Source organism: Hipposideros armiger, unplaced genomic scaffold, assembly GCF_001890085.2.
Source record: "Hipposideros armiger isolate ML-2016 unplaced genomic scaffold, ASM189008v1 scaffold_22, whole genome shotgun sequence".
NCBI lineage: Eukaryota > Metazoa > Chordata > Mammalia > Chiroptera > Hipposideridae > Hipposideros > Hipposideros armiger.
The window spans coordinates 1960721-1976529 of NW_017731372.1; the positions used below are offsets into that span (position 1 = coordinate 1960721).

Consider the following 15809-nt stretch of genomic DNA (forward strand, 5'->3'; position numbering starts at 1 on the left):
TCTCTCTCTCTCTCTATATATATATATATATATATATATATATATATATATATATATATATATGGGTTTATCTTCAATACTGATTTCTACAATTGCTCTAATAAAAGGTATGAACATGTTAACATGTTGATGACTCACAATACATATTACCAAATTGCTTTTCAAAGCAGCCATACTATTTTACCTGAAGGCCAGCCCTATGGGAGTCATACTTCATTGTATACTCCCAAAGATTGGGTGTGGCCATTTTTAAATAACATCTCATTTTAATTTGTGCTTTTTTATTACTGAAGCAGACCATTTTTCTGTTTGGTGTTTACTGACTTTATCTCATCTGGAATGAGTTTCCACTTTGTGCTCTTCTCTCTTATTGAGATCCCCTCACTGTTCATTTTTATCGGTTATGACTTCTCATGTAACGTTTATCATTTACCCATGGTATGCTGCAGGTATTTTTCCCATTATGAGCTTAGTCTTTCTATATTTTTGTAGTATTTTTTTGACATGCAAAGTTTCAGTTTTACATGACCAGATGTGCTCATCTTTTTATGTTTTCCTTGTGATCTTTTTCTATTCCTTTGAGGCTAAGAGTTATCTCCCTCTCCAGAGCTTTGACAGAAGTTCAGTTTTATATGCTATTGTGTTATTGCTAAGATGTAGCTCATTGATCTTTTTTGGAATCTGTTGTTTCTCTTATCCCTTTGTCAGATATTTAATTCTTACAAAGCTCAGGCTATATTTCTGGGATATCTTATTCCATGTTGGCGATTTTTAGTGGCTTCATTTCAAACAAAAAATAACATGGAAAAATTGACACACATACAGAAGAGGGAGACCTAGACGTCATTCTCAGGCAACGGACCAAGGGATGCTGTCAGTGTGGGAAGACCCATCCTCTGGTTCCAAAGGCCCAGACCGAGCCGTTCTGTGGGAGGAAGGCAGGATTCGGGCTCCACTGTTGAACAGTTTTCATGGAAAGCTTGGAAAAGTATCTGACGTGTTCCTGCCAGAAAGTGAAGGTTCTCTATATGGAATGTCTCAAATGGAGGCCCATCCTATGTTAGATGCATAGGTCAGAGGGGAAAACCTGCACATCCTCTTCCACCTCCCAAACTTCAGAACTCTCTAGATATTTTTCATCCTTTCATTTATTCAACAAATATTTATTGAGCATCTAACATGGTGCCGATGCTGGTCTAAGTCCTAAGGATGCATGAGTGCAAAAAACAGTTTCCGCCCACTCAATGTTTCTGTGCGAGGGGGAAGACAACCAATAAAGATGTGAGTTCACATATTAATCATGCCAGGTAATAATAAATAATGTAAATAAAATGTAAGCAGAGTAAGAAGGGCTATTGGATGTAGGGTGTTCAGGAAAGACGATGAGATGACATTTGATCAGAGGTCTAGAAAACGAGAAGCAATGGATGGATGGGGGCTGGGGTCGTAGGAACCAGCCAGGAAGGAGGAGGAAAGACAAACACCCAGGCCCTGAGGTGCCCAGCTTGTCTGAGGTCCTGAATGTAGCTGATCCAGCTATGGGCTCAATTTCTCATCTAAGCAGCTTATTAACTATTAGATCGATTGATCTCATTTTTCAATATTATCACAAGAGCTTTAATTTATTAAGAGTCTACCACGTGCCAAGCTTTGCTAAACACCTTATGTGTCTTACTTCTAATCCCCACAACAATACTGCAAGTTACGTGTTACCATCCCCATTTCAAAGATGGGGAAACTGAGATCCAGTGCTTCTTCTCAGTACCTTTCATCTAGTTCTAACCTACTCCATCAGGAAGATACTCACTTCACAGCTGATTGTTATATGCTTGAGGTGTATGTGTTGGGCCAAATGCATGTACGTCTACAAAAATGTACTGAGGATCTGTGTGATAAAATCTCACCTGACACTGGACGGCCAGCCCTAGACTATTTGTCTACTTAAACTTCAGGAGAAAAATACGGTAGGCACTTTACAGGAACAATTTCTTTATTTGAAGTCACTCTTTAATCTTGCAGAATTTAAAATTAGGATAATGCCCTTCCCTTCACTACTATCTCTAATTTTTATCTCTAATTCTTATTACTATCTCTATTTCTTAGCTTAGACATTTCAACAAACAAAAAAATTGTACCCTAGAACCTTAGAAACGTATGTCCTTGAGTTGACATAAACTTCTTTTATTCGCCAAGAAAATAAGAAAGACAGCGGTAGAGGACATGGAAGACCTATTCAGAGTGAAGGTGTGGTCAGGGGAAACCTCCAAAAGCAAAAGCTCCTTGCGGAGATATTTGGAGATATTTTGTGTGCGTCTGCGCCAAAATGCCCCTGTGGTTTATCCAACAGCACTTCTTTGTCAGCATCCACAGGCATTTCCGCTCCTCCACTCTGGGGGGTCCTCGTAGGGGTTTGCTCTCTGTAGGTCTCAGTGTGTCCTTTACACAAGGGTGCAATTGTGTCCAACAGTTCCTAATTCCGACTGTGCAAAGCTTCTTTACAAAGCCTTCCATTTTGTGGTCCCTTCGAGGGGAAAGGGCGCGCTTCAGCGAAGAGAATTGCTGTGTTAACTCCCAAACCCTGCGCACTCCCACTTCCTGCCTTCTGACAGCCCAAAGTTTTAAGGTTCTCTTTTTAGCACAGTTCTTTTAAAATTTCAATGAGACATAAAGTCATGCTCTAGAAGCAAGCTCCCTGCCCTGCCGGGTAGGTCCAGTGAGCAGGTGGGGCCCCAGGTGATGCTGAGATACGGCTGCTCTCCAGTTCATTTCTTAAAACGACACCAGCCATATGGGAGCCAGTACTCTGGATGTTTTTGATTTCCAGGTTTTCTGCTTATAAAATATTTGGTTCTCAGAGCTGCTGACAGGTGATAATCACAAAAAATGAAACTGATTTGAATTTGAATTCAGTTACCAACTAACTACAGTCGTAACAAAACAACAATAAAAAACTTTTTTTTAAACACAAGGATTACCCTGTGGGCTTGGGCTTCTCTGAGTTTTCCCCACCGCCTGGTCACAGGCACCGCTTCCTCCTTGCAGGGCTGGTGTGAATACCAAGGAAATAATGTCTGCAAAGCAACGAATGAAGTTCTTCTCCTTCTATAATAATGATAATCATTTCAGAGGAGCCAATGCTGGGGAAATGAAAGTTGCAGTTTTGAGTTTTCATGGAGTCTTTGTTTATTTTGTCCCTCAGAAGAGGGTGCTTTCTTATGGTAACAATAAGCTTGGAGGGTCTGAAATGTAGTGTCGGCTGCACAACCCTGAACTCATTTACAGAGCTGGAGACACTGCTTATCAATGAGTACACCAGTTCACATGTGTGTGTGTGTGTGTGTCTGTCTGTCTGCCTGTCTGTCTGTCATTGCATCCAAGTCTTCCTTGTGGATGAGGTGCTCTCTGAACCCCACATTGGTCAGCTGGGCTTTTGCTCTGATTAGAGGCCTTATTTAGATATAAGGAGGGAAGGGACTTAAGTGTCTGCCCTAGAAGATTTATTCTAGAACACGAAGTTCTGACCTGCCTTAGGTACAAGGCTGAGGTGGGAGGGAGGCCACCTGACACCCGTCGGATCATCCTGTATAACCACAGTCCTCACCCACCGGACAGCCACACGACAGGAGACCCTAATCCCTCTGCTAGGGGACTGAACAAACATGGGGGGTTAACAGTAGTAGTAGTAATAACAGCAGCGACTAATATTTATTGACTGTCTGCCAGACACTATATCTTTCCCATTTAAGTCTGATCACAACCCTATGAGACAGAGGCCATGATTATCCCCAGGAAACCAAAGCCCGGTAATTTGCCCGATGACACACAACAACAGTGTGTGTGTCCATATATACACTAGAAATGTCCTCTTTCCTTTTCTAACAACAACAACAACAAAAAGCTCCACGAAAACTCCATGAGTCCTGCCTCTCCTTTCCAGCGTCCATTTATTTGCACGTCTACTCCTGAGCCATGTGAGTGGAGCTATGTGGACAGCATCACCTGATGTGTTTTCAGCATCGTGTTGATATGTTCGGTTGTGGCATGTTTCCCACATTAGAGAAGAAGGTCTCAACAGTCAGGGTCCATGAGGCTCTCCTTCCTAACTCGCCAACGTGGGACTCAGAGGGCGCCTCCTGAGTGGCTCAGGCCAAGGCTAGTGATGGCATCTGCTTCAGTGGTGTCACCAGGGAGGCTCTCCATGTGGGGTAACTGCTCAGGGCACCTCTCTTCTCAGGAAGATGGGCTAGCCAGTTTCTCTGACCAGGAGACGTTTCATGCAGCAAGTACAAGAAGGCTGCAGATGACACTGGGCTCAGACTGCAAGGAGCCGGGGCAAGAGGTGGCCATCTGATGATGGAGGAAACCAAAACATGCTAAGAAGTGAATCGCATTCAAAGAGAACAAACAATCTGGGGCCATTTAGCATGGGGACAGACAACCCCTGAAGACTTCATTGTGTGGTAGCGTTTTTTTTTATTTGTCAAACACATGTGCACATGTGTGTACACTCACGTTCAACATGTATCAATTATGTGCCAGGCACTATTTAATCACTTCACTATTATTAACTCACTCTGCAGCAACCATGTGAAGTAGATACTGTGGCTATCGTTGTTTTACTGGTGGGGAAACTGAGACTCCGAGAGGTAACTTAATCAAGATTCCAGCTCTAGTAAGTCACAGAGCCAAGATTCCCCCTAGCCAGATGGCACAATAGTTCATTATGATGCTTAAATATTAGGAGAATGTGAAATATTGTCAATATACAGATATGGTGACAAAGAAATATCATGCAGTTGAGAAATAGTTTTATACAAAATTATTGTACTCCTTAAGTTTTCAATACTTTTAGGAATAAGTTAAAGTTATTTAGAAAATTCTGTTTTTAAAGGAATATTCAAAAAAAAATTTGAAACACGTACTGTGTATTTAAAAAGAAGAGGGTCGAAGAATGCAAATAATAAATATTACTCCGTGACTTTTTACGAAGCCCTTGTTTTTTTGTTTGTTTTTTTGTTTTGTTTTGTTTTTAAGATTTTTTTTTTAATTGGGGAATTGGGGGGATGGGAACAGTGCTGGGGAATTGGGGGAAGGGGAACAGACAAGTTGCTGTCATTTTTGTTCTTCAATCTAATTGTGGAGGATGTTGCTTCACTGGCCCAAGTTGGCATCGTCATTGCGCTCTTCCCTGGTAAGGCAGATCAGTCGCCGGCTTCTGGACGGCCGCTCACTGCAGCTGCTGGCCGCTCACGCTGGCTGCTGGCTACACATGGTAGCCCATGGCAATCCACTGCCACAGGGGCTGCAGCCTACGCCATCGCCGGCGACTCATGGCAACCCAGCTCCAGGTTGAGCTGTTGTTCAGCATCTTAGCTGTGGAGGGCAGTGTCACTGGCCCTCATATGTGGGATCCGAACCGGGGCCCTCTGGCATCCCAAGCGAGTTCTTAACCATCGCGCCACTCGGCCGGCCCACGAAGCCCTTGTTTTTGACATTGTGATGCAGGCATGCCTTTTGTTCCTATGTTACCTGTCAGGGATTACAGACCACAAAGCCGTGTGTTTTGACCAAGGCAGCCCAGCCATGTCAGATGTGGAGCTTAGGTCCCAGTCGCACCCAGTCCCACTCATAGAGTGTATATCCTCTGGAGAGAAGATGGGATATGTTCAAAAGTAACAATGAAGGGTGACTGGTTAGCTCAGCTTGTTAGAGCGTGGTGCTGATAGCACCAAGGTTGCTGGTTTGATCCCCGCAAGAGCCACTGAGCTGCGCCCTCCTTAAGAGTCAACTGTGCTATTGTAGCATGAAAGCAATGTGTAACCAATGACCAGGGCTGTTCCCAAAAAAAAGTCACAATAGTCTAGAATCCTTAAACTGTCAAGTAACCTGTTTTGTTCGTGAATGAATCAAACGCATTTTTGCCTTTCTCGTGCATGCCACATATACCAAACATAGTCCTAAAATAGGTTATAGTCAGTGAAACCTTGCTTGTTTGGTTCTTTTAATCTTGTTTTAATTGAGAGCGGCTTAAAACTAAAGCATCCGTGGAGTGTACTGTCCCCTTCTGTGAAGTTATAAATTCCAGGCGTGGAGACATAGCTGTTCAAAGTGAGCAGCCCTGGCCCCAGCTGAAAAGCGACTTGCTTATTTATTGTTCATGAGAAATTGATCTCCTGAACAGATCGTCCGTTTGGTAATTTCTTGGTGAATGGCTGAGTCTTGTATGTGCCTCGTATATGTTCTTACCAGTATAAAGTAAGGGCTTGTTGGGGGCTTGGTAAAATTCCCACACCTGGAGATATATACAGTTTATAAATCAGCCCACACATACTATTTATGACTTACCTATCTCGTGCCCAGTAGTCACTGATGAAACCTGGGTTCTGATGTAAGAAGACATATACTGAGAGAAAATTGATGGCGAGTAACTGTCTCGGGCCTGCTTTGAATTTCTCATTCACATGTTATTCTTTTCTTTTCCCCTCTAGGGTCGAGATTACTGTTCGGAAGAAGAGGATATCACATAGCACCAATTCTACCACTCAAACCAGGAGCTACTACTGTGTAAATAGATTACACCCCAGTTGAAGTCTTTGCAAAGGTCGGTCCTCTTCAAGGAACAGCACTAAAAGAAGATCAGTCCGTATCGTATGCCCCATTAAATTACAGTGTTTCTTAATGAACTTGCAAAGGAATATTGCTAAAAACAAAACAAAACAAAAAAACCGTAATCGAACTCTCTTTGTTGCTGCTAGTTAAAACTTGTTGCAACTTTTCACTTCTCTTGTGTCCAGGTATGCAGCAAAACTCTGCAGTTTCACCTTAAAGATCCTGTTGGTTTTACAGAGGCTCTCCAACCTGTTTTCTATAAAGATGGGGTAGTGGTGAACTCAGATATCAAACTTCTATTCTAGACCGGTTCCGCTTCTTAAGCGTCTCCTTCCCTCTCCCCTTCCCCCCTGTCTCTCCCGAGCTGGTCCGGAGTCTTGCTTCTCCCTGGCAATGTCGCGCTTTGGAGATGGGATGGTTGCTATGGCAAGCCTTGTTTCTGTGCTAAGAAGAAGTAGAGAAGCTATTCTCGATTGAAAGCCTGTTGGGACATGACTCCTGGAAGTGACCCAGGAGCAAGCAGCAGGTCGTTTCATTTACTAGGTATCATAATCAAGGATTAAACTTGCAACACTGGCTTTGCTCCGATGCAGACGGAAGTGTGTGATCACAATCATTTCGAATCCCTCTTCCCTACTTTTTTTTTTTTTCTAAGAAAATAAACATTTTACTGTTTTTATGGATCCTTGTCTTCTCCCATTCATCCAGTTCAGTGTCTTCCGAAGCATCTGGGTGCGGAAGATGAGCCATCCTTTGCAGTGACATGCACACTTCACCTCAGTGACTCCCCACCCTCCCATTAATAATCTACCAAGCATTAGCTGGGCTCTGAGTGGTCAGAAGAGGGGACATCCCCCGAGGTTTTAGAAGGGCCTGAAACCACCCTGTAAGCTTTCATTTTGTTAGCAAACAAACCACACCTTACTTCCTCATTCTCTCCCTTCCGAATGGTGCAGGAGCCTGGCCACTTTTTCTTCCTCTCCCTTGCAGCACTGGACACAGAACAGTGAGAGACTTCCGCCTGCTGGAAAATGTAGCACATTGACACTGGCGATAATACTTGGAGATGCGAAAACTAAAGCCCCCTGGGTGGTCGTGGGGAATGTTAACTGTGGGTTTGGTAGAGTTTATTTTTCCATATTATTATATGAAGAGAATGCTCTCTTCCCAAAGACAGAAGTAATATTTTTAACAAATGTTGTCACAAGTAAATAGCAGTCAAAAGGAGAAAATAACTTTTGTATTTTTTTAACGCATTTGATAGCTTTGACCGGGGGGTTCTCTTTGTTACTTTCTGGGCAGGGCACCAGTCCAGGTTTGGGTTTGTCCCACAAAAATGCAGAAGGAGCACTGTGTGTTTCTCTCTTTGGGGCTTGTGAGTGTGAAGGGCCTCGCTGTCGGGGGTACTGTCACCCTCCAAAGGTGGCTGCTTAGTATGTTCCAGACAGTCAAGAGATCACCTGCCACAGACTACAAGAAGCAGCCAGATTTGTTCTTGTTGAGATGAGCCTGGGCTTTGAAAACCCATCCACATAGGTGATGGCACCATTGATGTGCCCATGGTAAGATTCCTCATCTCCTTTCAGACCCAGGGCACAACACTGAGAGGAAGGAGACCCAGTCACATGCTGTAGAAAATGGGCTCAAACATGAGGAACAACAGCCCTCAATTCTTTCAGCCAGCAGCAGCTATTTTGGGGAGCAGCTGTGATTGTTACATAAATAGAGATGAAGCCAAAACATAAGGCTATTTAGCCTGCTTCACGCAGGAAGATGCTGGGAGAGTCAAATCGCCAAGGGGCGCAGTGCCCTCCCTTTGTATGGTATTTGGCCAAGGGCATAAAATAGTTTTCTTCCACTGTAAACGAACAGCTAAGCCCCACCTCAGACTTGTCCACTGAGGACTTGTTCACTGTTAATGCAGATGACCTATTCCCAGGATTTCTTATTCTTACAAAGCAAACAGTAAATGTCTTCCATTTGACTCCTTGACTTCCTATCTCAAAGAGTATCTTGCCAGAAAATCATCACCTACCTGAAGGTGAAACGTGCTTGTATCATTTTTTCTTACAGTCGTGTTCAACATTTTGACGTGATACACATGTATATGCAGAACCCAAGTGTTTCTTGAGAACCTGACTTTTGAGTGTTTCGTAAAACCAGAAACTGGTTCCCGGGAACCAGTGGCTTTTTCTCTGGAGTTGTGTCTTCCGGTTTTTAACAGTGGAGACCTCTTTGAGGTTACAAAAGTGATTTCACCTGCAGACACATGTGGGACCTCTAGGAATAGATCTGAGAAATGGGGTGGCGAAGCGGGTCGTCATGAAATGTTTGATTATGTTAGCTACACTCAAAATGCTCTGTTTTCCATTGGTTGGTTTTCATCATAAAATTTTCAAGTGATTTATGTTTGTACTTAATTTGGTTATGCTTTCTGAAAGGGTCTCAAGCAAAAAGTATTTAGCCTGTCCCCCCACCCTGCCCTGTGTGTCTGAACACTAAGCAGATTGTCACAGATAAAATGAAAAGAATAATCCGGAACTAATGCTTCTGCTGGCTGTGGTCTCTGAGGTTCAGGGAGATGGAAGGAGGGAGGGAGAGAAATGGCCTGGTGGATGGAGGTAGAAAAAGGTTGAGAAATGGACTGAGAAGCATTTAGCGGAGGTGGATAGAATGGCTCTGTGCCGGGTGCAGTTCAAAATCCAGCTGCCGAGTGGCCCATGGGTGGGGCAGACTGTCAGTAAGAGTCACAGCTGGATCACACAGGCTTTGTGTGCCCCGAGTTGTAGAGTTGTAAAAGTTCAGCAGAATATACATGGCTTCTTTGGGTTGGCAGAGATTCAGGATGGCGGAGTTCTGTTGTCATAATTGAATACGTGTTTGTTGCTGACAGAGAACCTTGAAAGAGGCTTTTACCTCAGTGATGCCTCCTAGCCCCAAGCTGGAGCACAGAGTATTGTTATGGTCTATTTAGGGACAAAGCAGGTATGGAGTGCAGAGACAAGAAAACTAGGTCAGCCCTCAGAAGCAGCAGTGGCCCGCCATGGGCCTGCTGGGAGGCCGGTGTCTCCCCATCGGCAGTGCCCATGGTCTGAGACTGGGCTTGGATGACTCCAATAAGAGATCACCTGACCAAAGAGCAGCCATGGTTCTTTAGTCCTCTGCCCGGGGGCCAGCCTCCTTCTAGAAGGCAAGGAAGCACGTCAATGTCAGGGGTTCCCCCAGGGTCAGGAGTGGCCACGGCTGCAACATGACAGCCCCCAGGAGCAGGCCCAGGGATGATGGCGCTTACTTTTTGGTCCCATGTGATGCCACCCCACTTTGAGTTATAACTTTGTCCTTCCCCCAACCTCACTGAGACGTTTTATTTTTTTCTTCTCTTAGGGCCAGACTGTCCCATAAGCCTGCTAAAAACAGAGATTATACCTCTTAATGCATTTTTACCTCAGGAGCCTGCGATGCAGGCTGGCATATTGATTAGAAGTCCTGTTTAGACATTGGGCAAGAGTTTCAAGGAGCATTCCATCTCTACTCATCTTAGAAAAGAAACTCGGTTAAATACGTCAGTCTTATAGGAAGAAAAGCTATCAAATTCTTAACCCTGGAAAGTACTGACTCTGAATCCTGGACTCCTGGACGCTAAGATGTGCATTATGAAAGACGAAACAATTGGTTTCTAAGGCTGTCTCCTTCCTCCTCCCAACTCTCTTATTCAAAACCAGTATTAGATTGCACTGTATGATTTTGCATAAAATCTACCTTCCATGCTTTTCTCTCTGGAAGGCGTTCTCAGAGCTTTATTTCTTTGTACCCTTCAGAAATTAAACTTTGTAAGTTGCTTAAACCCAGTAGAAAAATAAGGCATGGTGGGGGAGGGGAATATGTCTTTAAGGGCAAAATGAAAAGGTGGTTTGAAGCAGGAACTTTGGCTTCTCAATGTCCCGTCGGGGGGGAGGGGGATTACCAACCTCCATGAGCCTGTGTAAAGCTGGGTGAGGCCGCCGCTTTCACACTGCCAATGTCCCTGCAATAAACCTTTGGAATTTCATGAATGAGGTCTAGGAACTGCCTTTTGCCAATGAATGGATGTGTTTTTCCAAGGGGGGAAAATGTCTTTGACTTCAGTCACCTTTTTTTGTATATCTCTGGCAAAGGGGTAAAAACCGATGGCAGGAAAAGAGGATTGTAGGTGAATATATTTACTTTTGTGACCAGCTAGCCATGCCATGTTTTTCAGGAGACTCTGGTACCTTATCTGGGCTCTAATGTAACCTTGGGCAAAGAGGAAAAGGAACTATTGTTTGTTATTTATACTCACTCTGTGCCAGATACTGTGCTAATAAGCATTTTATAACTGTCTTGTGTCTCCCTCCCAATAATCCTGTGCACTGAATCTGTTACCGCCATGTTCTAAGGTCTGGATCTTATGTGTAGAATATATCTATCCAACATAAATGCCCATGTTGAAAGAAGGAAAGATGTCATTCAAGTATTTTCCCAATTTTTTTGTTATTATAATACTATGCCCTTTGCAACACTGTGAAAACCACCCTTTGGGGGCATCTACCTTCCAGACCCTCTGTTTGGCTCATCACCAGCTTGGTGTCTCCATGAGGCATGTTCTACTTGGCCTCCTCCTATCTGATGAGCTACACACAAATCAGGGGAGGCTGCCGGCTAGCGTCACATCAGTGCCTGGAAGGAAAAGGCTCTGGGAATTTAGGCACCTTTCTCTCCCCTGGAAACCCTTACCACATCTGGACAAGGAACCTGGTACTTCTGCAGTTAGATAGGCATCTGAGTTGGTCATCTCTTTCTGGGTCCCAAAGCTGGTTTCTGCATCTTTTTAAGGTGAAAAAGCCTTAACCTGGCAGAGAAGTTTGGGGGAACCTGATCTCCAAAGGTGGCGGGAAGGCCTGGGCCACTGACTGGAAATCCTTTCTTGTGAGCGAGGGTTTGATGTCTCTTTTTGATCGTTGAACTAGGGCTCTGTATTTTCCAGGCTAGTTTAAGCCTTGAAACTAGATGTGAATCTCTTTCAGGACCTTGAATGTTTGGGATATTCCTGTAGTGACTTGGATAGTCATTTAAATAACTTGTCCCAAGGTCAGAAGAGCTCAAGAATTCCCCAGAGTCCCTCCTGGTTCCTAAAGGCACATCCTCTAAAGAAGATGACTCATGTCTCCATAGCAACTATTAAAGGTGCTGCTAGAGGGGACCCACCTCCACCCTCACTTACTTAGCTTGAAGGAATCGAAAGAATTTCCTGGTGTAGGGGGGATGCCCTGACCAGTTTTCCTATGAAAACTGCCCCCAAGGTCCTGCCTCTAACCTGGCAGCTGTCAGATTCATTCAGGATCATGTAGGAAATGGCTCTTGTCTCGAGGAAGCCAGAGAAATTGCTTTAATTCAGCAGGATTCATTCTGAAACCAAAGCCCTCATTCCAATACTGTCTCACTCTCCCCTGAATTCTCCCTGCTTCCCTTTCCAGGGGTTATTTTTAGCCCAACGCTTTGAACTTGATTGAGTAAAACTTAGAGGCAGTAAAAAGAACACCATAAACTCAGCCAGAACTGCCTTAAGGTCCCTAGGGTTAAAAATAGCTGTGGAACCTCGGGGGCCACTTGGCCTGGACCCAGGAGCGGCAGAACAGCCCCCGGTTTCTTGGCATTTCAGTCCAGACCTTCAGGGACTGTTCTCTCTTGACAGTCAAGCAGGAAAGGGACGTTTCGCAATAGATTTCAAGCCAGCTTTTCTGTTCAAAGCAAGATGGAAATTCATTTTAAAAAATGGTATCTGTTTTCCTGGAGCAGAACCAGGCAGCTGTCTTATTAGGATTCTAAATTTAGATCTTTTTCCTTCAGAGAGAGAGAGAGAGAGAGGGAGATGGAGAAAGAAATTATAACTACTTTATCATTGAAATAGTTTAAGGAAGAGCTGTATTTTGCCTGTTTGGTAATCTCTCAGATGATGTCCAGGAAAGTATTAGTGTAACTATAATAATACCAAAACAGGAAAAGCTAGTGATCACTCTTGCTAAAGCTTGAGTTAGCGCCCATAGGAGGATGGAGGTCTGCTGGCTGTCTCGCCTTGTGCCACCTCTGGTCCAGGATTGCCCTATCACTGGCGTGTTTGCCTCACCTGGGCCTCTAGCCTGGATGTGTGGCCGGCGCCCTTTCCCCACCCCAGGCACAAAAGGGCACATCCCCCAAGATGCATGACAGGTCCAGCTCTATACAACCACAGCATTTCTCACACATTGTCCCACTCGCCCAGGATGGCCTTGACAGTGGCATTTCAGCAGCTTCACTGGGACACTCCGACACCAGTGTGTGGGGTTGGGACCCCATCATTGCGGTTGTCTCAAAGGCGGCATTTTTAGCGTTGCCTTCCCCACTGTCAAGGACTCATTCACGCGACAGAGTGTTGCTAGGGCACCTGATACGCGCAAGGCACTGAGCTAATCGCCAGCCAGCCATGACTGAACGACACGCAGCTCCTGCGCTTGAAGAGTCACATCCGGGGAGACAATTTAGGGAATGTCTGTAGGGCTAAGTCCTGGGTGCTGTGGGAGCATCTCAGAGTGGCAGCCGCCCAGCTGTGGGAAGCAGGGAGCTTCCTGAAAGAGGTGCCATCAAAGCCCACGTTTGTTCGAGGACCAAGAGAGAGCGTTGCAAAGGGCCTTCCAGGTGGAGGGACAGCATAGGACTGAGCCCAAAGGAGGGACAGTGTGGGCTTCAGGGCCCGCGGGCAGGAACGCAGCTGGAGCTGGGAGCTGAGGAGAGAGAGAGGGCCAAGGCCAGAACAGTCAGCCGCCCCCTCCCAGAGGGTTCCATGGACTTAGCTGGGGTGATCCTCTGCCCTCCAAAGCAGAGGTCACTGCTGAGGTCACCAAAAGAAGTAAGTGGGCTTGGCATCGGGGCCAGAATTTCCCTTATCACTATGGAAGGGCACAGTTTCTTGCTGAGATTGAGTTATTCCCGAATGGCCCCCGCCCCCACACCACCTCCTCCTCTTCTCACCGAAAGCTGTTTGGACTCAAGGGCTTTCACCTGGGCTGGGTCTGTTTTAGAGCCATATGAGAGACAGCTGTAGGTCATCCTAACCTGTCTGTAGAGCCACCAAAGTTAAAAATACCTCTTGGGAATAGGCTGGCCTAGACGCCAGGATGAGGGTGCACCCCAAGATGAATACCCAGGAAGTAGCAGAGGGCTCCCCGACTTAGTGTGTGACAGCCTCATTCATTCCCTCAAAGGCAGCGGCCCTGGGACAGCCTTTCCCTGGGTTGGGTCACACCTGGTGGCCGAGCCTCTGCTGAGTCCAGAGTGCACACCTGAGTCCCACCAGAAGGGATATTAAATTTTTGTAAAGCACAGACAGATTGTTAGCACATGGAAAATACCCATAAGCCTAGATGGCTGCCATGGACCTCGTGGGGACCGGGGCAAGTCGCCGGAGCCTGCAGCTCTGCGCTGTTCGGGCGTGAGGCAGGGAAGGCTCCGAGACAAACGGAGTCTGTGGAGACAACTCACAGTGCCTTTTAGGTTTCCCAAAGGACCAATTCCGAGTTCAGAGCATCGGGTTTTTCCATACCCCCCTCCCCTCCAGACAAATAATTAGAAACTTTATCTAGGAGAAGAAAAGAATGAGATGAATCAAAATACTAGCTGTGAGGCAGTATGGTTTCTAGAAACTCAAGAAAAGGCTCAAACAAGTGACATCATTTCCGAGAGGTCCGAGGAATTTGGGGCTGACGCCAGTTTTCCGAGGGGAGCGGCTCAGGGATCCAAAAGGGCCCTGAAAGCTGCTTGGGGCTGATCTCTTCTGCAAGAGCCCTTTAGCTGCCCTTTGGGGTGCAACCTGGCATATCCAACAGCAGCTCCAGCCTTCTGGACTCGTGGAAAGTGTTTAGCTCAAATGCCCACTCTTTCCCCAGATATTCCTCTTGCTGTTGGCTGAGGAATTTCTAATTCTGTGTCTTGTGGTTCTCTCTCGAATATCCCTGAAGTCGTTTTTGTATTAGATTTTGGTCTGTGGTGATGGTGGTGCTGAAAACTGACAGAACAATTGGCCCCCTACACACATCTACTTTCAAAGTAAGACCCTGGAAGCTCCTCGTGGGAGTCGGGGCTGAATTTGGCCAGGTTTGCCTCAGAGCACCCTCTCCCTGTTGTCCACCCCAGTCCAAATGCCACCCCATCACCAGGAAAAGATCAAAATGGCTGCCTGTTGTCAATGGCTGTGTATTTGCTCTTTCCAAGGGCATTTGTGTTTCACTTAGGAATAGGGCCTTACATTCAAGGAAAATCTAGTGGCAGGATTAGAAGGCATCCGCTCTTAGTCAGGTCTGCACAGTATCTTGGGGATGACTCTTCTGAGCACCTTCCTCAGGTGGACATGGGAGCCCAGCAGGGTGGCCTTCCCAGTACACTGAGTGCATAGGAATTCTGTAAAGCCATGGGCGCCCATCTGTTTCAGTCGCACATGCCTATCAGCAAAAAAACTCTGTGAGATGCACCCCTTCTGTATGTTTATTAATTTATTTAAAGCTTATATTCATATACTTCTGTACTAATATTGTAGGCACATTATAAAAAGGACACAACATAGACATTTTCAAAGAATAAGATATAAAATATTATAGCCAGAGGTTCTGGTATTTTCTCTCTGAGCCCCTGCGGGGGACCTGAGCTACCCCCTGGTATGGGCACACCCGCTTTGGACACCGCTGTTTTAAGAGCAGGTCAGCACCCCTTGATGGCATCCATCTCAAACCACTGTGCTGGCACGCGGCCTGCGGAACCGAAGATCTTTAGCCAAAATCCCCAGGAACTCCTAACCTGGGAGACAGGACAAGCAAGCTGTCAAACAACAGCAATGGAAATAATTCAAAACCCCACCTGACAGGAGAGCGGCCCTGAGACGGTCGTGGCTAGAGGTACAGAGCCATGGGGCTGCTCACCTCCCCTCTCGGAGTCTCCCGAAAAGGCATTTGGCAATATCCCCCGCTCCCCCAGGACTGGAATTCTTTGAACCCTCAAAGCGCGTCAGCAATGCTCTTCCCCACAGCACCCGTGGGTCCACGTTGCTTGAATATTTTTATTTTTTGGTTTGACCACCAAGATGTAATGATGATTCTGTTCCATTTTGAAAAGGGTCTGAGAAAGTGTACAGGTCTAATTATATATACATATTTATA

General features: G+C 45.6%; 1 protein-coding gene across 1 annotated transcript in view; it reads left to right on the top strand.

Moving 5' to 3' along the window:
* CUNH1orf21 (chromosome unknown C1orf21 homolog) overlaps positions 1-15207 on the top strand; it is a 233471-nt gene extending 218264 nt beyond the window's left edge. Inside the window, exon 6 of the mRNA XM_019635531.1 lies at positions 6489-15207. Coding sequence (XP_019491076.1) covers positions 6489-6527 — 39 coding nt within the window. The 3' untranslated portion in view covers positions 6528-15207. The remainder of the gene's footprint in view (positions 1-6488) is intronic.
* Positions 15208-15809: the final 602 nt, after the last annotated feature.